At 24.6% G+C, this 22,537-nt stretch overlaps 10 protein-coding genes across 10 annotated transcripts; 7 read left to right on the top strand and 3 right to left on the bottom strand.

Moving 5' to 3' along the window:
- Positions 1–121: 121 nt before the first annotated feature.
- DICPUDRAFT_92203 (uncharacterized protein) lies at positions 122–780 on the top strand. The gene has a single exon (XM_003288913.1). It carries the CDS (start codon positions 136–138, stop codon positions 685–687), a length of 552 nt encoding a protein of 183 aa, XP_003288961.1. The 5' UTR covers positions 122–135; the 3' UTR covers positions 688–780.
- Positions 781–785: 5 nt separating this feature from the next.
- Positions 786–2,423, bottom strand: DICPUDRAFT_94784 (uncharacterized protein). The gene is made up of 4 exons (XM_003288895.1): positions 1,889–2,423; positions 1,484–1,813; positions 1,100–1,421; positions 786–1,021 (listed from the first exon to the last, which is right to left on the bottom strand). Exons 1-4 carry the CDS (start codon positions 2,190–2,192, stop codon positions 886–888), a joined length of 1,092 nt encoding a protein of 363 aa, XP_003288943.1. The 5' UTR covers positions 2,193–2,423; the 3' UTR covers positions 786–885.
- A 3,118-nt stretch (positions 2,424–5,541) lies between these two features.
- Positions 5,542–7,180, bottom strand: DICPUDRAFT_88285 (uncharacterized protein; the record flags this gene model as incomplete). The annotated part of the gene is made up of 4 exons (XM_003288894.1): positions 5,542–6,400; positions 6,459–6,559; positions 6,636–7,022; positions 7,091–7,180. 4 exons carry the CDS (start codon positions 7,178–7,180, stop codon positions 5,542–5,544), a joined length of 1,437 nt encoding a protein of 478 aa, XP_003288942.1.
- A 382-nt stretch (positions 7,181–7,562) lies between these two features.
- DICPUDRAFT_34890 (uncharacterized protein) lies at positions 7,563–7,894 on the top strand (the record flags this gene model as incomplete). The annotated part of the gene is made up of 2 exons (XM_003288912.1): positions 7,563–7,709; positions 7,808–7,894. 2 exons carry the CDS (start codon positions 7,563–7,565, stop codon positions 7,892–7,894), a joined length of 234 nt encoding a protein of 77 aa, XP_003288960.1.
- An 873-nt stretch (positions 7,895–8,767) lies between these two features.
- DICPUDRAFT_48259 (uncharacterized protein) lies at positions 8,768–10,053 on the top strand. The gene is made up of 5 exons (XM_003288911.1): positions 8,768–8,951; positions 9,062–9,312; positions 9,377–9,440; positions 9,511–9,809; positions 9,890–10,053. Exons 1-5 carry the CDS (start codon positions 8,909–8,911, stop codon positions 9,989–9,991), a joined length of 759 nt encoding a protein of 252 aa, XP_003288959.1. The 5' UTR covers positions 8,768–8,908; the 3' UTR covers positions 9,992–10,053.
- Positions 10,054–10,417: 364 nt separating this feature from the next.
- Positions 10,418–10,990, top strand: DICPUDRAFT_79724 (uncharacterized protein; the record flags this gene model as incomplete). The annotated part of the gene is made up of 2 exons (XM_003288910.1): positions 10,418–10,454; positions 10,536–10,990. 2 exons carry the CDS (start codon positions 10,418–10,420, stop codon positions 10,988–10,990), a joined length of 492 nt encoding a protein of 163 aa, XP_003288958.1.
- Positions 10,991–11,533: 543 nt separating this feature from the next.
- DICPUDRAFT_55753 (26S proteasome ATPase 3 subunit) lies at positions 11,534–13,046 on the top strand (the record flags this gene model as incomplete). Its single annotated transcript, XM_003288909.1, has 3 exons — positions 11,534–11,833; positions 11,923–12,032; positions 12,128–13,046. 3 exons carry the CDS (start codon positions 11,534–11,536, stop codon positions 12,948–12,950), a joined length of 1,233 nt encoding a protein of 410 aa, XP_003288957.1. The 3' UTR covers positions 12,951–13,046.
- Positions 13,047–13,182: 136 nt separating this feature from the next.
- Positions 13,183–16,105, top strand: DICPUDRAFT_48253 (uncharacterized protein). Its single transcript, XM_003288908.1, has 3 exons — positions 13,183–13,665; positions 13,751–14,201; positions 14,247–16,105. The coding sequence occupies exons 1-3, from the start codon at positions 13,213–13,215 to the stop codon at positions 16,049–16,051; spliced, it is 2,709 nt and encodes a 902-aa protein (XP_003288956.1). The 5' UTR covers positions 13,183–13,212; the 3' UTR covers positions 16,052–16,105.
- Positions 16,106–16,568: 463 nt separating this feature from the next.
- DICPUDRAFT_153252 (uncharacterized protein) lies at positions 16,569–17,363 on the top strand (the record flags this gene model as incomplete). Its single annotated transcript, XM_003288907.1, has 1 exon — positions 16,569–17,363. The coding sequence occupies one exon, from the start codon at positions 16,569–16,571 to the stop codon at positions 17,361–17,363; it is 795 nt and encodes a 264-aa protein (XP_003288955.1).
- Positions 17,364–18,832: 1,469 nt separating this feature from the next.
- Positions 18,833–19,921, bottom strand: DICPUDRAFT_79720 (uncharacterized protein; the record flags this gene model as incomplete). The annotated part of the gene is made up of 1 exon (XM_003288893.1): positions 18,833–19,921. The coding sequence occupies one exon, from the start codon at positions 19,919–19,921 to the stop codon at positions 18,833–18,835; it is 1,089 nt and encodes a 362-aa protein (XP_003288941.1).
- Between the last annotated feature and the right edge of the window lie 2,616 nt (positions 19,922–22,537).

Raw genomic sequence — 22,537 nt, 5'->3', positions numbered from 1 at the left:
TTTAATTATATTGGAATTTGTGTGTGTATAGTAATAACAGTAAATTTAGAAATAGAAAAAAAAGAAAATCAAAACACCTCAACTCAACCCTATCTCAAAATAAATATAATATAGATATATATATACAAATATAAAATGAATCAAATTTTTAGAAGCGGTATTTCTAAATTAATTAGAGATAATAATGGTTTATATCAACGTAAAGCAGAAAAAAGTTTAAAGGATTTATTCGAACATAATTATGCAAAAGGTACATACCCACATGCAGGTCGTTCATGGGAAGCTAAAGATCTTCGTGGTAAATCATTCAACGATTTACACGAAATTTGGTTCGAGTTATCAATTGAAAGAAATAAACTTTTAACAGAAAAAGCATCAAATAAAGGAAATACACTCGAAAATCCATTACGTCTTAGAAAAGTAAAGAAATCAATGGCTGCAGTTAAAACTGTTTTAGGTGAAAGAGATACATTAAAAAAGACTTTATATTTATTAAAAAATGAATCAAATGATGCCCCAAAAAATAGAATCGAAGAATTAAAGGAAAAGGTTGCAAAATTATCAATTTTAGTTGGTGCTGTTTCTTTATCCCCTGGTTTAAAAGAATTAGAATCATTACAAACTGCATTAAAAGTTGATGAAAATTTAGAAAAAAATATAGATTTATTAGTAGAAAACAAAAAATAATAAAAAATTAACATAAAAAAATAACATAAAAAATAAAATAAAATATAAATTTTCGATAATATATATAAATAAATAAAATTATAATATATAATCATTTTAAAATGTGTAGATTTCTTTTTTTTTTATTATTTTATTTTTATATATGTACAAAATTTATTAAGCTTTATTTTTTAATTTAGTATTTGGGGATATTATTGATTATTGTTGACTATGATCATAAATGAATTTTTCAAAGCTGTCATCTTCTTCTATTGGTGTAACTACTTCCCATTCATCTTCTTTTGTATCATCATATTCAATATCCATTGATCGAATTTCTAGATTTTGTTGGTCCCTATAAAAATAAAATGGCATTAATATAAATTTATTAATGAATGAACAAATAAATAAATATAGGGGGTGGTGTACTTACTTTCCCAAATTTGGTGATTTAACTAGTTCACAAACATTTTTTAAAAATAATAAATTTGATTCTTTTGGGGAGGATAGGCCGTGATAAAATCTAAGGAATGAAATGTTTTCGCCTAATAAATATAATGCCTTTTGAAATTCTCTTGACTTGGTTTTATGGTAGAATAATGGGTAGTCTTTAGATTTAAGATTATGATGTATTGTTGACTTTGAACCTTTATAATTTAAATGATAGGGTAGAGTAATGCCTAAAATACTTGATATTAAAAATACTATTTTTGAAATGTATCCTAGCGTTGTAAATATAATATCTTTAGGGAATTCTATAAATGAAATCATTAGTAAGATATATTGTCGTTAGTGTTAAAAGTAAATAGACACATACTTAATAGTTGATTATCATTTAAAACCATATTAAACAATAAATAGTGATCAGGATTATTCGGATTTAATGAGATTTGTAATTTTACTACATTAGCTAGTTGGTCAACTTTTGTTCTTTTAATAATTTGTAATTGATTATTTTCTATTGCAGACTGTTCTTTTTTTTTCTGAATTTCCTCTGAAAGTGATATAAATACGCTATTATTAGTATTGCTATTATTGTTATTATTGTTATCGTCATTATTTGCATTTTCAAATGATTGTTTATTTTTTTTTAAACTTGATCTTCTAGTGCTTAAATATTTCTTTTTAACATCAATATATCCATTATCTGTATTGTAAGAAATAAAATAAGATATGTTAGTATTGCAATTTCTTAATAATATGAATAGTATCTGATAATTACCTTTATTAACGATAACTTTTAAGTTTTGAATTTTATTTTTTAATACCTCTAGTTGTTGTTTCCTACTCTCCAGATAGGTACTTTTAATATTGATGGTTTCTTTTAATCGATTAGATGGATCTTGAATATCATTGATGATTCTAGTTCTATACTCTACATTTGCCCTTTTTTTATCAAATACTGATTGAATTAGGTCAAATACTTTGCTTTGGTCATTTTTTATTCTTTGTAAACAAGATTCGCAATAACTCTCGTGGAAATTAAATTTATTATTACATGTGCAACAATTAAAAAAGAAATTCATATTTGATTTTATATGTATGCTGTTTATTTAATATTTTGAATATTTAGTATTTATTATTTGGTTTTATTTATTATTGTTTTTATATGATATATATATATTTTGTTATGATATTTTACACAATTCTGTTTGCAGAAAAAAAAAAAAACAAAGAAAAAAAAAAAAAACACTTATATATTCGTCATTACTATTAAAAATATAAATAAATTTGGTTTATATAAATAATTATATTTGTTTATTTTATATTGTTATTATTTTATATATTTAAAAATTTTAATTTAAAAAAATAATTAATAAAATTTTTTTTTTTTTTTTTTTTTTTTTTTTTAAATTTTTAAAAAATTATTTTAAAATTTTTTAATTTTTTAAAATTTATTTTTTTATTATCATAAAAAGGGGGGGGTTTTGTTTTATTATTTTTCATTTTGGTTTCTAGTTTCATGTTATTGTAATATTTAAATTTGTATTTTTAGTAATAACTATTTATTTATTTATTTATTTGTTTATTTTCTATTTTATTTATTTATTATTTATTTATTTATTTATTTATTTAAAATTGTAATAATATAAACTCGACCAACCCATTTATTTCACAATGGCCAAGTGTCAAAATTGTGATTGTACTCAATTCGAAAAGAATCCATTTAAACCAAATTATTGCTCTAAATGTTTACATGATCACAATAAATATTCACCAAATGTATCTGTAAATGCTGACGCACCAAAACCAGCTGTATCATCAAACTACAATAAATCGAATAGTGGCAGTGTATCAGTATCATCAGCATCACCATCACCAACAGCTGCATCATTACAAAAATCAAAACCATTGCCCCCAAAAACTCCACCAAAAACTAGCTCATCACCAAATTTAAAAAGTGCAAACAGCAGTGTTAGCACAACCTCATCCACCACCTATGCCTCCCCATCAATTTCATCAAATTCAAACAATAAAAAGAAAACCAGACCAGATGGCCAAAACTTTTCATCATCAACCAATTCATCGCCAAAATCAACATTAACAACCAAAGATAAAAGTTCAAAATCATCATTTATGAGCAAATTCGAGTCATTTAAAGATGCAGTTTCAGATAAAGTTAGTAATTTAATGGAAGGTGATAAAGAAGAAGTAAAAGGATTCGAAATTTCAGGCCCAACAGATTATAAACATAATACTCATATTGGCATTAGTGAAAATGGTGGTATTCAAACAAAGAACATTCCACCCGAATGGAAAACTGTATTCCAACAAGTTGATACTGCCCTTAAATCGACTGGTAAGAGAGGTATCACAAAGAGAGAAGCAACTTTAATCTTGAATGCAGTTTTAAGTGGCCAGGCACCAGCTCAAATGCGTCCAACTAACACATCACCAGATGCACCAAATCTTCCACCAAAACGTTCCAATCTTTCAACATCGGCTAACAACAAACCATTACCATCTGCTCCAGCTCCATCTCAAACAGTTAATCTTAATAAAAGTACAAGTACTGCTTCAAGTGGTAGTTTGGCTTCATCGACATCCTCTACCTCATCACTTTCCAGTATTGGTAAATCTGGTTCGTTCTCAAGTACTGCAAGTTCATCTCCATATGGCACCCAAAAATACTCAGCTACAACAACAACTACAGCAACTGCAGCATCAGCAAATAATAATAATTATATTGAAATTGAAAAATTAAGAGAAAAAATTAAACAATTGGAATATAAATTATCAAATGAAGAAAAAGAGAATAAACAATTGGAATTAAAATATAAAACATTAGAATCCAAATATTCAGGTGGTGATCAAACTATCAACAAGTATAAAGGTGTCGAAACTAAACTTGAACAATTAGAACGTGATCATAGCCAACTTTTAACCAAATATTCAACATTAGAGAGTAATCACCAATTGGTTGTCAATGCCAATAAGAGCCAAGAACAAGAGTTATCAAGCCTCAAAAAATCATTGCTTGATTCCAAGAAGAATGTAGAATCTGATAAAGGTCCATTACTCGAAAAGATTCAACAATTGGAATCAAAGATCAAAGACATCGAATTTGAAAAGAAATCTTCATCAACTAGAGAGTCAGAATTGGATAAAAAGATTTTGGATCTTTCAAATAAAAATAAAGATTATGAACAAAAATCATTTGAATATCAAGTTAAAATTAAAGAATTATCAGGACAATTGGAATCACTTAAAGACTCATTAGCTCTTCAATCGACCAACAGCAATGCCTCATCAGCAGACTATGCTAAAAAGGTTAAAGATCTCTCTGATCAATTCAGCAAAAAAGAAAAAGAACTTAGAGACTCATATGAAACCCAATACAACTCACGTTTAAATAGCGCTAAGACCGAAATTGATTCATTAACATCAAATCTTGGAAAAGAGCAAACTAAGGTCCACAAAATCGAAGCAGATCTTTCATCTAAATCTAGAGAGTTAGAATCCACATCCAAACAAAAGGAAGAATTAAAGGGTCAGTTAAATAAAGCTCAGTCATCAAACGACCAATTAACAGCTCAAATCGATCAATTAGAAAATACTATCAAAACCTTAAAATTATCACAAGCTCAATCACAAAATATTATTGATAGCCATAGTAAACAAAACACCGATCAATTAAAAGCTCTTACAGATTCAAACTCTAAACTCTCTAAAAAGAATGAAGAGTTGGAAAACTCTAATGATAAGCTTAAAAAAGATATTATAGATGTTAAAGGTCAATACGAACAAAGAATAATTGATCTTGAATCAAAACTTTCATTAAGTGCCAACGAATCAAATAATCAATCAGAAAAGAAATTATTCGATATTACAAATAAATTTGCTGGTGAAAGAGAACAATATGAGAATAAGATAAATGATTTAATTAATAAGATTAAGAAATTAGAATCCTCTGCATCCTCTATTTCCTCGGTTTCCTCCAACCCATCATCACCACCAGTATCATCTGTTGCCGCCCCACCACCACCAGCACCTGCTCCACCACCACCACCACCAACATTGAAAGCACCACCAACTTCAGATGGCAGAAATGCCCTATTAGAGTCAATTAGAAAACCAGCCGAATTAAAGAAGGTCAGAGATTCGATGGTTATTCAATATAATCCAAACGAAGATGACGGATCAATGGTCAATATTTTGGTTAAGGCTCTTATTGACAGAAGACAAAATATGAACGAAGACGACTACGACGATGATGAAGACGAAGTTGCTTGGGACGATTAAAACAACTATACTATAACACTCAAGAATGTTTTTAACATCAAACCGACAAATTAAAAAAAAAACTTATTTATTAAATGTAAAAGTAAAAAAAAAAAAAACCAATCGATCGACTAAATTTAAAATAAACTTTATTTATTTAAAAAAATATCCTATTAATAATACTATAATTGAAACTAATAATATTATTAAATAAAAATTATTATTATCTTTGAAAATATTTTTTTTGGGGACTGTATTTGAAATTGGGGATAGAGTAGATGATACATTGGATGATTGTGAATTTGAGTGTCTATTTATAACTGTATTGTTTTTAATGTTGTTATTATTATCTAACTTTAATTTATTATTATTATCTATGCCATTATTATTTGTATTATTTCCATTTAAAGGTGATACTGAATTAAGCTTTTCATATGAGATAATTTTTGAAGAAGGTGAATCGAATTGTAATAAATCTGATAATCTTTCAATGCAATCGTTAATTTCATCATGATTTGAAAGATAGTCGCAAATTGTAATTGAATTTCCGATCCATTGAATATTTACCCTTCTTGGTAGTAGAATAGGTAAGTCATTTGATATTGTTAAGATACTATTTGATTGATTTGAAACAACTGATGGATTATTTAAAAGTTCATCATTGATAATATCCAATCTGGATTCAAAAGATTTAATAATATCCTGTTTAATATATTGATAAATAGTCGAAACCTGTTCTGATTTATGTGCAAATGCTATACAATTGGTATTGGAATTAAATTGAAAATGAAATGGTGTATTGGAGCTTTCTATTGTAAAATTACTGTCTAATTGCTTTATTAAAATATCTATTGAGAAGTTATTATTATTGCTATTTTTTAATGTTGATGATATTATATTTTCCTTTACGACTTCATTGTCTATTAAAAACAATGAGTCTTTAAACAGATTATTAAATGTCTCTTTAACCTGTTTCTTCAAATCTACAACGTTGATATCCTCAATTTTTTTTCTTTAAAAAAGTAAATAAATATGTGGTATATTTGGCTTTGTTTATAATTAATACTTACTTTGAATGTAGCACAATATCAATAGGGAAATTACAACTAAATTTTAAAAATTCATTTTCTAGACTATTGATTATTTTAATTTCTGTGGATTTTAATCTATACTATATATGATAAATAAAAATAAAAAATTAATAACTTTTATATATGATTTGGGATATTTAATTGAGTAATAATTACATTTAATGAAGAGTTTGTTAATTTACCATTAATTAAATTTGTTTTGAGTGAGTATGAAATAAACTGTATAGATTTTATTGGTTCGGTCATATTTGCATCCAAAAATTTCAAAAGCTTTATAAAAAACTCATCATCGTCATTTAATATTTCGTTATCTGGCGTTATAATATAAAATCCAACTATTGAAATTCCTCCATATAACATTCTATAAACCTGAAAGCAAAATTCCAAAATCCATTCTTTATCAATTAGCTTTTTTAAATCATTTGTTGTTATTTTTTCTTGTTGTTCTTGCTTTTTTTCAGTATTTGTATCGCTATATTCTGATAGTTGTGGTGGTGAGGGGAAGAAACCTAAAACATAAGCTTCATCGTTAATATTACTTTGCTATTAAAAATAAAAAATAAAATTAGAACATGAATTAATTTTATTCTATAGCAAATACAACTATTTACCTGTCCAATCAACAAGCCAAACTCTATCGATGATGTTATCTTTTTTGATCTTTCTTCCAACAGTGTTTTAATATTTGAATTTATAATCATTTTTGTATATTTCGCAAATTATTAAATTAAAAATTAAAAAAAAAAATTAAAAATTTTTTATTATTTTTATTTTTTTATTTTTATTTTTATATTATTGTTTATGTTTAATATTGTTTTATTTGTCTAAAATAAATTCAAAAAGTACTTTTTTTAATAATTTATATTAATATATAATATACACAACAAAGAATGGACCATACACAAATGTGGAATGTTATCATGAAAAAAATAATCATAAAAAAATTTAAATTTTTTTTAAATTTTTTTTTTTTCATTTTTTTTTTATTTTTTTTTTTTTCATTTTTTTTTATTTTTTTATTTTTTTCATTTTTAGTTTTTTAGTTATAATCAATTCATTATACATTTAAATTATATAAACAAGATGTTAGGTAGAGCTATCTTTGATGTTACTCAATTAATCAAAAGAACCACCAAATTCGGTATCCACTGGTCACCAGTTGCCTCAAGATGGGGTGTTGTCGGTGTTGTTGCTGCCTTATATGCTGTTCAACCACGTATTTTATTCAAAGTAAATTATCATCACTTACCAATGACTTTAATTTTATTTCGCATATACTAACCAAATTTTTAATTTTTTAAAATTATTCCCATCAAATAATCATTTAGCATCTTCCAATCATTGGTGATAACTATTTAACCCAAAAAGATTTAGATAAAATGAAACAAGAACAACAAGAAAAAAACAACAACTAAATTTCAAAATATAAATAAAAATATAAATATATCAATTATTTTAAATCTAATGACAACAGTATAATAAAAATAAAAAAATAATAATAAAAAAAAAAGACAAACCAACAAATAAAATTTGAAAAACAATAAATTGCTTTAACAATTTATTTTTAAAAGTACAAATATTTTAAATTAAAATTTTCGTTTATTTTTCTTTATTTTTAATTAGTAAACCTTTTAAAAATAAAAGTGATTGGTTTTTATTAACAATTAGGAATTTGAGGACCTTTTTCTTGTTCAATATTAAATTTCTCAATTCAGATTTATATAAAAAAAAATTACCGATGAAAAAATTCTGGTGTGAATAATAAGAAAATTGGGTATTTTTTTAATTCTTTATATCAATCACAACAAAAATATTATTTTGACATATTACCAAATTTATATTTTTTTAATATCTATACTAAACACATCACTTTTTTATTTTAATTTAATTTCATTTAAAAAAAAACAATCTTATAAATTTATTCCATAACTTCCATTTGAGAATTAACCAAGAATAATAATAAAAATAATAATAATGAGTTTTAAGACTAAAGGATTTATTACACACCAATAACCATTCAATTCAATAAAAACTGGAAAATTTATAAATTAATAAATAAAAAAAAAATAAAAAAAAATTCTATAAAATATAGTTTTAATTTTTTTAAATGTTTAAATTGATATTAAAATTTATAAACTTGTTTTTTTAGATATGTATAAAAAAAAAAAAAAAAAAAAAAAAAAAAAAAAAAAAAAAAAAAAAAAAAAAAAAAAAAAAAAAAAAAAAAAAAAATTAAATAAATAAAAAAAAAATTTTTAATTTTTTTTAAAATTTTTTTAAAATTTGTATTTTTTCTTTCTTCACACCTTAATTATTTTTTATTCATACACATTGTAATATATTTAAATTTATCTTTTTATTTATTAATATAATTTTAAACAAACTATAAAAGTAATACCCAAGAAAACCTAACCAATATTTATATAGAAATGTATCAAGGAAAAGGAACATATCTCGAAAATTATTTGGATAGTAAGTAGTCCCATATTAAATTTTTTATGTGGAGAAAAAATTTTTTTTAATTTTTTTCTTGAATTTGGATTTTCAGTGATTACTAATTTTTTTTAAATTTTTAATTTTAGCAATTTCAACATTACCTTCAGAATTAAATAGAAATTTCGCATTAATCCGAGAATTAGATTATAGATCATACGAATTAGTAGATAAAATCGAAAAATTGAAAAACAATTTATTGGTTAATACAAATTCCACAAGAAAAGTAATACATAATTTAACCGATGAGAAATCATCAAAGCAAATAAAAAATGAATTAAAACAAATTTTAGAATATTCAGATGAAAAGGTTGAATTGTCAAACCAAACATATGAATTGGTAGGTATATTTTTTATTATAATAAAAATAGTTTATAAATTAATTTTTTTTTTTTTTTTAATAGATTGATAGACACATAAGGAAACTAGATGCAGATTTAAAAAAGTTTGAAGTTGAGCTTGAAACGAGTAAGTATTATCATAGTTTAAATTTTTTGTAATGGATTATTAAATAAATTTTTTTTTTTTTTTTTTACAGTGGAGGAGGAAAAAAAGAAAAAGAAATCAAAGCAGGCATCGGCAAGTGAAACAACTCAACAAAATAAAAAAGGCAAGGCAAGAGAAACACTTACAAGTTCAACCAATACAAGTGGATCGCTTTCTAGGAAGAAATCGCAACAAGAGATCACATCCATCACTGGTAATAACACCTCTGATATTAAGGTTTTTAATGCAAACCAAGGTGATTTGGATTTGGCTATTGATCCAAACGAACCAACTTATTGTTTTTGTAATAGGGTCTCATTTGGTGAAATGGTTGGTTGTGAAAACCCAGATGTAAGTAAACTCTTTATTTTCAATATATATCACTGCGAAGTATATTAATCATAATTTTTTTTTTCTTTAAAATCTTATAGTGTAAAATTGAATGGTTCCACTTTGAATGCGTTGGACTTACAAGCAATCCTAAGGGTAAATGGTTTTGTCCAGATTGTACAAAGAAAAAGTCAAATAAATAAAAGGAAAAAAAAAAACTAAAATTAAATAAAGAGATAATGATCATTATCCCCAATTTGTATATAAAAACACATCTACCATTACATTAAAACAGAACTTATCTTTTTAATTTTTATTTTTGGTAGTCAATTGCTTTTCGGTAATCTAATAGCTATTTTAAATAAAATGTTAAATAATTACACAAAATGGGTTTGCAGTCTCCATAAATGTATCATATTATAATAATTTTAAAATGAGTTTTAATTTATTTTTTTTTTTTTTTTTTTATTTATTAAAATCTTATATAAATTAAAATATTTCAATTATTTTTTTTATTATTATATTAATAATAATACAATATTAAATATTAGTAACTCTTTATTTATTACTTTTCATTTTATATTATTACACTCAGTATTATTTATCGTTTTTAATTCAGCAAATCAATCATGAGAGTATTAAATCTTTTTTCTAATCAAAACAAAGGTAAATAAATAACATTACAAATTGCCAAAATAAATATAATTATACTTTAAATATTAATTTTTTTTTTTTTTATTATTATAGATTTAAAAAACAATATTTTAAATGATGAAACTATTAAAAATAGTAAAGTCCCAGAGGAGGTAATTGATGCAGCAGTTCATTATTTAGTCAATGGCCCAATACATGCAAATGCTTTGGTTTTACGTTGGGATGAAGATGGTATTAGAGAAAGGGTAAAACAATCTGATAGTGCTAGAGTAGACCACGATACAGTCAAATCATCGATAAAAGAATTTATTGAAAAGAATGACAACAAAGGCAATAAGATTCATGGATCTGGTGACTTATACTCTTTTGACTCCCACAGACAATTGATGGATTGCTTACTTCACTTAAAGAAACGTTTTAATTGGATTTGCTTCTCTGACCATGCCGACAATTCTCCAAGATATCCAGTTGTCCACATCTATGGCTTGATGAAAATCGATGGTGGTCATGTTGAATCATCTGATATGACCGATTTTAATTATTTCTAAAATATTTTTTTGAATAATAATTTTTTTATTTTTTATTCAATTTAAATATTTTTTAGAAATAATTCATTTTATATTTAAGAACTTTTTTTTTTTTTCAATAAATAAATAAATTCTATTAGTTTTTTCTATATATTAATTATTTATTCATTTAATATAAAAATTTTTTATTTATTTTTTTTTCAAAATTTTTTTTTAATTTTTTTCTTAAATTTTATTTTTTTTAATTTTTATTTAATTTTTTTTTAATTTTTTTTTTTTTTTTGAACTGCACAAGTGATTAAAAAATTTTTTTATTAATTTTTTTATTTTATAAATTGTACATAATATAAATATTTTTATATATATAAATAATTTTTATTTATTAACAAATTAAAATTATATAAAGCATTTTTTTTATATATTTTAGATTGGTGGTTTAAAAGAAATTATTTATATTCCTTTTTTTTTTTTTATTTTTTATTTGTTTTTTTATTTTTTGTAAATATATAACACATATAAAAGATGTCCAAAAGACAAAGTTCAAAAGAAAGTGAAGCAGCTTCAATGCCACAAGCTGAAAAAGAAGCAGTCATTCCAGATGAAATTTTTCAAATGTCAGCAGATGAAATTAATAGAAAAGCTAAATTATTAGAGAATGAAACTAAAGTTTTAAGAAGCGAACATATTTCAAAACATCTTGAAATGGATTCAATACAAAAAAGAATTAAAGAAAATAATGATAAATTACAAGTTAATACTCAATTACCACATTTAGTTGCAAATGTTGTTGAAATTATTGATATGGTTTTAGATGGTGAAACTCAACCTTCAAAATGTGTTGTTGTTAAAGCTTCAACTAGACAGGTAATTATTTATATTATTTATAATTATAATTATTATAATTTATATTAACATCAAATTAATTTTAATTTTAATTTTAAAAAAATAACTAGACTATATTTTTAGCTTATCCAGGTATTGTAGATGTTGAAAAATTAAGACCAGGCGATCTTGTTGGTATTAATAAAGATAGTTATATTATTCTCGACACTTTACCACCAGAGTATGTATTATAATTGTACATAAATATCATATTTATATCTTGATAAATACTAATAATAATTATTTTTTTTATTTTTTTTTTTTCATAATTAATAGATATGATTCACGTGTTAAAGCAATGGAAATTGATGAAAAACCAACAGAAGAATACAGTGATATTGGTGGTTTAGATAAACAAATTCAAGAACTTGTCGAAGCAGTTGTATTACCAATGACCCATAAAGAAAGATTTGAATCAATTGGTATTAAACCACCAAAGGGTGTTTTAATGTATGGTCCACCAGGTACAGGTAAAACATTATTAGCTCGTGCATGTGCTGCTCAAACCAATTCAACTTATCTTAAATTAGCAGGACCACAACTTGTACAAATGTTTATTGGTGATGGTGCCAAATTAGTTCGTGATGCTTTTGCATTAGCCAAGGAAAAAGGACCAACCATTATTTTTATTGATGAATTAGATGCTATTGGTACCAAGCGTTTCGATAGTGAAATTAGTGGTGACAGAGAAGTTCAACGTACTATGTTAGAGTTACTCAATCAATTGGATGGTTTCAGTAGTGATGCCAACATTAAAGTTATTGCCGCTACCAATCGTATCGATATTCTCGATCCTGCTCTTTTAAGATCTGGTCGTTTAGATAGAAAGATTGAATTCCCATTACCAAATGAAGAAGCCAGAGCACACATCCTTCAAATCCATTCCCGTAAGATGAATGTTCATCCAGATGTAAACTTTGAAGAGTTAGCTCGTTCAACTGAAGATTTTAATGGGGCTCAATTAAAGGCCGTTTGTGTTGAAGCTGGTATGATTGCTCTTCGTCGTGGTGGTACAGAATTAGTTCATAATGATTTTACTGAAGGTATTCAAGAGGTCAATTACAAGAAGAAGAAGAATAATTTAGAATATTATGCTTAAAATAATAATAAAAATATTAATAATAACTTTAAAAAAAAAAAAAAAAAAAAGAAAAAATCAAGTCACAATAAAACAAAATAAATATATTTAAAATATAAAATATATGATATTATTCTTTATTTCTTTATTTCTATTTTTATTTTTAATTTATTTTATTTTTTTTTAATTTTTTTTAAAATTACAAATTTTTTTTTTTTTTTTTTTTTTTACTTTTAAATTTTCATTTCCAATTAATTTATGTAGTTTTTTTTTTGTATATATTATGAAATTAGAGTTTTACAAGGAAATATTCGATGGATGTTTTAAAAATGATGGATTTGTTGTAATGGGTAATGGATTGGGTATCCATAATATTATATTAGGGTTTTTAAAATGGTATTCAGATAGCAGCGATTTAGTATTGTTTCTGGATTGTAAATCAAATGAATCACTTCAAAACTCTTATTTGTTTTATTGTGAAAGGTTAATAAATTTTGGGATAAAGTATTCAAGTTTACCAACACTCATCAACCAAGAGCATTCAGGATCTTCAAAAATCAACATGTACTTAAAAGGTGGTGTTTATTTTGGTTCTGCTTCCATTCTCGTTTTAGATTTTCTTACAAAAAGAATGCCCTGTCACTTAATATCTGGTATTATTTTAAACAATGCTCATTTAATAACTGATACCTCTATTGAATATTTATTAATAAAATTATTTAGACAATATAATAAGGTTTGTAATTATTGTTTGTTTTTATTTTTTTGCTTTAAAATCCATTATTGTAAATTCTAATTATTTAACCATAACTTAATTATAGAAAGGATTTATCAAAGCTTTTACAAACGAGCCAAATTATTTAGTTGATGAATTAGGTAAGTTACAAAGAATTATGAAGTATTTGCATGTTGGGAAATTGTTTTTGTGGCCAAGGTTTCACCAGAATATATCGTGCATATTAGATCAACATCCACCAGATTTAATAGAATTGTCAATTCAGCTAACACCAACAATGAAAAAGATCGAAGAGTCATTAAATCAAACTATAAAGTCGTGTATCATTCAATTAAAAACAAAAAATAACTTGGTTCATTTCGATGATGATTTATTTGACACAATGATTGAACAACAATTAAAACCAATTTGGTCCAAGGTTAGCAACTATTCAAAGCAATTGATATCGAGTATAAAGTTATTGAAAAGATTATCATCAAATTTATTATCATATGACTGTGTCACTTTTTATCATCTTTTGTTAATGATTAAAGAAGGTTCAGATAATTTACAAGAGAACGGTATAAAAAGTTCTTTAGTAGATCAAATACAAACTTGGTTAGAAAATAAAGAGGCAACTCAACTATTTAAAAACAGTCAAGAAAGAGTTTATAAATTAAAAAATAATAATAATAAAAATAATAATAATAACAACAATAATAAAAATACAAAAAAAAAATCAGAAAAAGAAGAAAGATTGGTAGAAGATTTAAATGATAAAAATAGAATTTTAGAATTAGAAGAAAACCCCAAATGGAATTTATTATATCAAATTTTGAAAGAAATAGAAAATGACAATTCAGTTGAACAGGGCACAACATTAATATTTGTAAAGGATGAAAGAACAGTTCAGCAACTTTACTCATATTTAAACGATGGTGGTTTTAATTTTCTATTAAAAAAATATGAAAAGTTTTATGAAAATCACAAAATTCAACAAGAAATTAAAAAAGAATTACAAAAGCAACAGCAACAGCCACAACCAACAGCCTCATCAAACTCAAACCCATTTTACAGTTATAATTTTAAAAGAAAAAGAAATTTTAGAGAAAATAGAAAGCAATTAATTTCAGAAACATTAAAAAAGAAGAAGAATCAAACTCCCAATGGCTCTACTTTGTTCAATATGGGTATTTCGCTAGTTGATAACAGCAATAGAACAAATTCTGTACCAAATCCAAAAATCATAGACCTGGATCAGCAACATATGGACGACCAAAAACTATTATCAAATATTAATCTAGTGCAAGAATCAAATGACTTTAATCAATTTTACCAAATTTTAACCCCACCATATATTGTTATTCATCCAATCGAAAGTTCTTTAACAATTTTAGATGAAATCAGACCTACCAATATTATAATTTACGACCCAGATGTTGCATTAGTAAGGCAAATAGAGGTCTACAAGGCAGAGAACCCAGGCATTCCATTAAGAGTATATTTAATGACTTATTCAGGTACAGAGGAGTATAGGTATATTCAACAGTTGAATAGAGAAAAGAATTCGTTTGAAAAGTTAATAAGGGAAAAATCAAATTTAGTTATAGATTCAAATCAAGAAGGTAAATTGGATGAAATCGATCAATCAAAATTAGAAATTTTAGATAATTCCAATGTATCATATAGAAACAGTAGAATTGGTGGGTTAAAGAGGACAACATTAATACCAGGTCAAAAGAGAAAAGTTATTATTGATTCACATGAATTCAAATCATCCCTACCAGTTGTGCTTCACAACCATGGCTATGAAATTATTCCATTGCGTTTGGAGATGGGTGATTATATAGCAAGTCCATATCACTGTATCGAAAGAAAGTCTGTTTCGGATTTAATAGGTTCTTTTTCATCAGGCCGTCTTTATACTCAAATCGAAGCGATGAATCGTCATTATCGTAATCCAATATTACTCATCGAATTCGATTTAAATCAACCATTTTATTTTGTACCACTCGAAGAGATATCCCAATCTTTTATTTCCATTCAGTCACTTTCAAGCAAATTGGTAATTCTGACTAAAGCATTCCCAAGGCTTCGTGTTATTTGGTCAAGAAGCTCTTACTCAACTGCAAATATTTATGACCGTTTAAAAGAGGGACAACCCGAACCAGATCCATCAACGGTAAATGTTATTCCAGAAACCGATGACGACAATTATAATTTCAATGCACAGGATGTTTTAAAAAATTTACCCGGTGTTACCGATGACAATATTAAATCAATTATGGATAATGTCGATGACCTCTATCATTTATCAAAACTATCATTTGTGGAATTAAAAAAAATTTTAAAAAATGATGAAAAAAATACAAATTTATTATTTAATTTTTTTAATGATATAGAATAATAAATAAAGCTATACTCTTCAATAAACTAATATAATATTAAATTAGTAAAGATTAATTAGTGTATTATTGTTATAAAATTCTATATCTCATTTATTGTGTAAAAAAATAAATTTTACCTTTTAGTTTTTATTCAATTTTATAAAATTAAAAATAGGATTTAGTTTTTAAAGAAATAATTTAAAAATAGAATATCCTTTAAAGGGATAAATCTTTTTTCCAAATAAATACCAAATTAAATTAATATTTAAATTAAATTTAAATTTTTTTATTTTTATTTTAATTTTTTTTTTTTTTATTTTTTTTTTTAATATTTATATTTTTATATTTTTATTTTTATATTTTTTTTATTTGGATTTATTTATTTTATTTCATCCATTAATCTTCATTTTTAAATATTTATATTTTTAATTAAATATTATATTTTACAAATAATTAATCAAAATTACACAATATTTTATTTATATCAATTTAAAAAAAAAAAAAAAAAATAATCATTTCATACAAATAAATAATAGAATGGATATTAATAGTTTAATTAATATTAATAACATTGTAATTGAAAAGAGTAACATAAATAACTATAACAATATTTTTCTTTTTAGTGAATATAACCCACCTATTAATCAAAACAACTCAAATTATATTTCAAATTTTTCATTGTCACCACCAGATGTATTTGAAAATAAAAACCAAATTCAGTTAGAAAAAGAAGAAAACATCAATGATGAAAACAGTAGCAATAACGATGATTCAGATTTTCAAGATTGTATGGATAGTGCAGATAGTTTAGTGGATAATGAAGATAGCGATATAGATGTAGCTTCACCTCCATTAATCAAAAAGCAACCTATGTCGTATAAATTTAGAGATAGAAGTGGCCAGAAATATAGTACAAGAGTGCTCTTTAGCTTATATGAGCAAAAAGGAGAAAGATTTTATTGTTTATGTTACGATGACAAAACTATGAAAAGGTGCAAAAAAAGTTTAAAAAATGAAAATAAAATCAGAGAGCATATTAGAAATCCAAAGACTTGCCATATAAAAAATTTAGAAGAAGCTTATAAATTAAATTTCGAATTAAATAATGAAGATAAAGAAAACCTTTTAGCTCAAGAGAACAAAACTGCATTACGTGGAGAAAAAAAATGTATATGTGAACACCTTGGTTGTAATCGTATCGAATCAGTAAAGCATAGCTCAAGACACTATAATAATTTAAGTCTCCACCATGTAGGTCGTCTTCAAGAACAAAAAAACTGTAAAAAATGTAAACAAGTTTTGGAAAATCAAAAAGTAAAAGAAAAAAAATAATCAAATTAGGTAAGTTTAAAATTTTTATTTAAATTCTTTTTAAAATATAAAATTAAATATTTATTATTTTTCATACCCGATATCAAATATTCAAGATCTCACTAAAAAATAATTTTTACATTTAAAGAAATCCTAGTTTGGTGAAAATATCAAATTGGAACATAGTACTATTAAACTTATACAGCTCAATATTTTTAATCGAAGATTTTTGTTTGTTTTACTTAGACGCGCGATTCCAAAAAAAAAAAAGTTAATAAAGCTATGTTACTGTTTGGTTTTAATTTTAAAGAATTAAGTAAATAGTTGTGATTAAAATAATAAACAAAGTAAAAAAAAATTAGAGTTTAAAATTATTCTCAGTTTTCACCAATTATCGTTAGCGTATTCATTTAAAAATTTTTTGGAAAAAATTATTCATTTTTATCCTTTTTTAAAATTTACAAGTTGATGTAAAAAAACAGCACAAACACAAACATCATAATTTTTCTCTTTTTTGCACTTCTTTTAATTTTTTTTAAACATTTTATTTTTTGATTTTTTCTTTTGATTATAATTAGTATTTTTTTTTTAAAATTTTGAATTAACAATTCGATACCACTGCAAATCATCATTGGTGACTTCAATTGCGCTGATTACAAAGAGGTACTAAACCATCCCGATAAAAATCTGAAGGAAGAAAGCCTAAGCTTATCAATAGAGTCTCTGGTTAACCTCAACAATCTGAACGATGTAGATTACAAACTAACCAGAAACACTTTCTCTCACAGAAATGGTTCAGGTGATAAGCGACTAGATAGAATCTACTGTAAGGTACTAAGATCAAATAATTAAATAAAATAAAATTTATATGAAATGTTTATGTTTTTGTAAAATTTGAAAACTAAAAAGTTTTTATTATTTTTATTTTTTTATTTTTTTTAAAAATTTATTTTTTTTTAAAAATTCTTTTTTGATGAATTAAAATAATTGTTGATTATTATTAATTAATATTTATTATTATTGAGTAATGATTCTTGTTCACTACACTACATAAACAAAAGACTAATAAACCCATCAAGCCAAAACCTCGAGATTAGACACACATCTTACCCATATCATAAAATCCTCTCTACCATTATTTTTTTTTTTTTTTTTTTTTTTTAAAAAAGCTTACTTAATAATATAATAAATATTATTAGTGTAAGCGACGGTGTTTATTTATATTAAAATATGAGAAGAAGCAGGTGTTGAGGTAAGGTGTGTTGGGGTAAGGTTGAAACAACCTATCTAGTTCTACCATTAACGTAATCAACTGTTCACCAGCTCCTAAAAAGCCAAGGTGTTTTTTTTTTTTTTTTTTAAAAAAGCTTACTTAATAATATAATAAATATTATTAGTGTAAGCGACGGTGTTTATTTATATTAAAATATAAGAAGAAGCAGGTGTTGGGGTAAGGTGTGTTGGGGTAAGGTTGAAACAACCTATCTAGTTTAAGAAGTTTTTTTTTTCTTAGATTTTTGTTCAATAGCAGGTGATTTCGGACTGCCTGATTGGTATGGAGTGTTTTTGATTGGTGTGGATATTTGGCTAACATTTCGAGTACGGTTACTTTTTGCGGTGGTATTCATATTTGTTATGGCGGTTTTATTTTTGGAAGTTGGTGAAGCTAATCTTGTAAAGATGTTGTTTAGTGCGTTAACCCTGGATGTTCTTGAGGGTTTGCTGGTTGATGATTTATTGTCATCTTGTGGTGATTGGTTTTTTGTTTGTTTGTTTGTTTCGTCATTAGATATTTCCTCGTTATCTAGTGCGTTAGTTGAATTGTTAGATTCGTTGTCAGAAATAGTTTCTTTGTAATCATCGTCTTGATCATTAAAGTCGACCCTATCTTTTTTGATTAATTGATTGATTATGGTAATGTTGTTATCAATTTCTTTATCAGTGGAGACCCCTAGTATATCTTCATTGATTAGTTGATTGATTTTGTTGTTAGGATGATTTTTTGATTTTGTTGCAGACTTAATCTTAATACGATAGTATGGTGATTGGAGTAGCTTTGATTTGATTGAGTTGTTTTTTCTTTCGATGAGGTGGAAAAAGGAGGTATTGTTTTTGTTGACTTTGATGTGAGAAAAGAAGAAGTCAATTTTTAGGTTAAGTTGTTCTTTTAACACTTTTTCAATGTCTTGATTGGATGAGTTGATGTTTCCAATTACCATATGGTAATCGTTACAGTGCGTGATGAACTTGTTCATCTTGTTGGTGGTATCTCTTTCATTAAGGAGATTATGTAGGTTTTCTTTTGAGAGAGAGATAAAGATAGTTTTCTTTTTCTTTTTGTCGAATGAGATCTTTTCTATATCTGTGTATTTGCTGAAATGAATTATATGTTCATCGGATATTTGGTGGTTTGGGTAATATAATCTGAGATTGATGTTGTTTCCATTTTTTTCATAAGTGGATAGTTTGTTATCTCGTTCAATGATATCTTTAACACTTTTTTGAATTATAGAGATGCTTGACAAGAGTATGTCTTCAACAGTATTGAAATTATTATGGGGAAAATCCTTATTTTTCATTTCTTTCCAATCGTTGGATAAATCTAATATGATTGGTTTTATGTTTGAAGATGGTGGTAGGAATGATGTTTGTAGTTGGATTGGCTTTTAGAAAGACAAATTGGTGAAGATTGGAGATAGTGAAGATAGAAGATTAAAAATCTTTAATACGATCTAAATTCTTTTGATCTGTGTTTTGTGGTGTATAATTAATATACATTGAAATAGCTTTTAAAAAGCTGTTGGACAGTGCTAAAATTATTTGATAAAACTTAATTTATAAAAAGTAAGAATTTATATGATGTTAACACTTGTCGGTTTTCTATAAAGATCCAAGGTGTAAACTAAACCCCCTAGGGTTGGCCAGCGGGGCAGTTATTTTACTATCCTTGCACAAAAAAAAAAAAATCTTCTAGGGGATTTCATTTTGAAAAACTCATAAAAAATATTCAGAGCGGGAATCGAACCCACGACCTAATCCGTGTTAAGGATTCGTGATAACCAACTACACCATCCGAACATGTTATAATTATTTTGTAATGAATTGATAGTCTATATTTTTAAGTAAAAATGTATTTTATAACTGCTTTTTAATAACTGCCAATTCCAGTATTTTGTAACTGCTTTTTAATAATAACTACCAATGCCAGTATTTCAACTACTTAAGAATTAGCTTCTAGAACTAATATCATTCAGTATAAATACATCAAGTCCTCAGTCTAAAACTTTAGAGTTTCTTAGTTAGTTGATTTTAGTTAGTTATATATATATGTTTAAACAAGTAATAAAGATAAATAATAAATAAAGTATATTTCAGTGTTCTCATAATTGTAATAAGTGTTTTTAAGTAATTTAAGTGTTTTAGTGTTTATTATTTAGTTTGTGTTAATATATTTTATTGCGTCTCCATAAGTGTTTATTTTAGAGTTTATTATATTTTCGTTAAGTATTTTAGTTGTGTAACTTAGTCATAATCATATACCTTTTCATTACAATTTTCAATATATAACCCCCATAAGCTTTGAACTTATAAAGTAGGATTTCAAATTAATAATATAAATTAAGAAATTTCCCTTTTGCTAAGTTGGTCACCTCACGCCTTAGTTGTGCATAGTGCACTTTATTACATGTTTTGTAATGATACCTCATAAAAATAATGAAAGTTTTCAAATAATAATTCTTAAATAGTAATAAGAAGTTTTATAATAATATCTCTTAAAATAGTAAAAATTTTCCATTTATAATATATATGGTTAAAATTGTCACATGTTTAACATATATATATTCATGTCAACTTGTTTATGATAGTATAAACACTTCAGTAATAATTCTTTATTAACGACTCATATATAAAATATTAATCTCTAATAACAATAACAATTAATAATATAATAACTAAAATACTTAATTAAAGGTTTCTAAATTATATTTCTATTAAAACTATATTTCTTTATTAAACTTAGCAATATTCCTGTAACTCCCAGTGGAGCTCTAACTGTAACCGTCTTTCAGATAGGGGTTCCATCACAGTTTCGAATTCATCACTAATTTTTGTTTTAAATATAGATATCCCCAGCAAAAGCTATTATTGGTAAGTTTAATGAAGTCAATAAGAAGCCATTGGAGAAACCAATAACCAGATTAGCAACATTAAAACCACCAGGTAATCATCTCACCCTACAACGAAAAAGACTAGTGAAATAGCCATACAAGCTAACAAAAAAGAACAACAAAAAAAAAAAACAAATTAATAAAAGTCTTGTTAACCTTTGAACTCTTCTTATTGAAGGGATAAGGCAAAAACTCGTGGTTAGCATTTACTACAAAATTTCTTATCAAAATTTATACCCTTTAATTTTAACTTTAGAAAAGTTTAACCAATATAGAATTTGAAAATATAGTTCATAAAATCATCTATTATTAAATTATAAGAAGAGTCTATATTAAAAAATAAAAAAATAAATTTTAATATTTAAATTTTTGTATATTTTTCAATTATTTGTTTTTATATGTATTCTATTTTAAAAACCATAAAAGGAATATTTTTCTTTTTTCATTTACTTCTTCCTCACTATACATTCAAAAACTATTATAAAAATAATTATTTAAAGGTAATACTTAAAATCTAAATTTAATTTATATATATATGTATTTGTTTTTTATTTTTAATTCTAACCCACATATCATTTATGATTATATAAAAATATTTATTGTTGTTAGTAAAATTAAATTAAAGTATTGTATTAGGGATTTAAAAAAAAAACAAAATTAAATTTAAAAAAAAAAAAAAAATTAATTTTATAAAAAACCACTTCTTTTACTATATTATTTTCCTATTTAAATATAATAAAAAAATAAATGGCACTCTGTTTTAAATTTCTTCTTTGTAATCCATATGTTTTATATAAAATAAAGGAATTCATTTAATATTATTGAATTTATTTTATCACCATAATTTATGAAAAATCTACACTATTCAAATAATCATAAATTAAAAAACACTATACAAAAAGTATAAATACATTTGTAACTCAATTTAATTATAATCAATTCAGTCCTCATTTTTAAGGAGTTATATCCAAACCTTTTTTTTTTGGGGAATATTTAATTTTTTATTTTTTTTATTGTTTAATTTGA

Source organism: Dictyostelium purpureum (genome assembly GCF_000190715.1).
Source record: "Dictyostelium purpureum unplaced genomic scaffold DICPUscaffold_154, whole genome shotgun sequence".
Classification (NCBI taxonomy): Eukaryota; Evosea; class Eumycetozoa; order Dictyosteliales; family Dictyosteliaceae; genus Dictyostelium; species Dictyostelium purpureum.
Note: the sequence above shows the minus strand (reverse complement) of the source record. Positions and strands in the feature narration are given on the sequence as shown.

Bases quoted from the DNA above. Each gene is read 5' to 3' on its own strand.
- DICPUDRAFT_48259 (XM_003288911.1), top strand. From the start codon at position 8,909: ATGTATCAAGGAAAAGGAACATATCTCGAAAATTATTTGGATA. The intron at 9,441-9,510 runs GTAAGTATTATC...TTTTTTTTACAG, and splicing joins TGAAGTTGAGCTTGAAACGA to TGGAGGAGGAAAAAAAGAAA. The intron at 9,810-9,889 runs GTAAGTAAACTC...AAAATCTTATAG, and splicing joins TTGGTTGTGAAAACCCAGAT to TGTAAAATTGAATGGTTCCA.
- DICPUDRAFT_92203 (XM_003288913.1), top strand. From the start codon at position 136: ATGAATCAAATTTTTAGAAGCGGTATTTCTAAATTAATTAGAGATAAT.
- DICPUDRAFT_48253 (XM_003288908.1), top strand. From the start codon at position 13,213: ATGAAATTAGAGTTTTACAAGGAAATATTCGATGGATGTTTTAAAAAT. The intron at 13,666-13,750 runs GTTTGTAATTAT...ACTTAATTATAG, and splicing joins TATTTAGACAATATAATAAG to AAAGGATTTATCAAAGCTTT. The intron at 14,202-14,246 runs GTTCAGATAATT...GTTCTTTAGTAG, and splicing joins TTTGTTAATGATTAAAGAAG to ATCAAATACAAACTTGGTTA.
- DICPUDRAFT_94784 (XM_003288895.1), bottom strand. From the start codon at position 2,192: ATGAATTTCTTTTTTAATTGTTGCACATGTAATAATAAATTTAATTTC. The intron at 1,814-1,888 runs GTAATTATCAGA...CTTACAATACAG, and splicing joins AAAAGTTATCGTTAATAAAG to ATAATGGATATATTGATGTT. The intron at 1,022-1,099 runs GTAAGTACACCA...TTATTTTTATAG, and splicing joins AAATCACCAAATTTGGGAAA to GGACCAACAAAATCTAGAAA.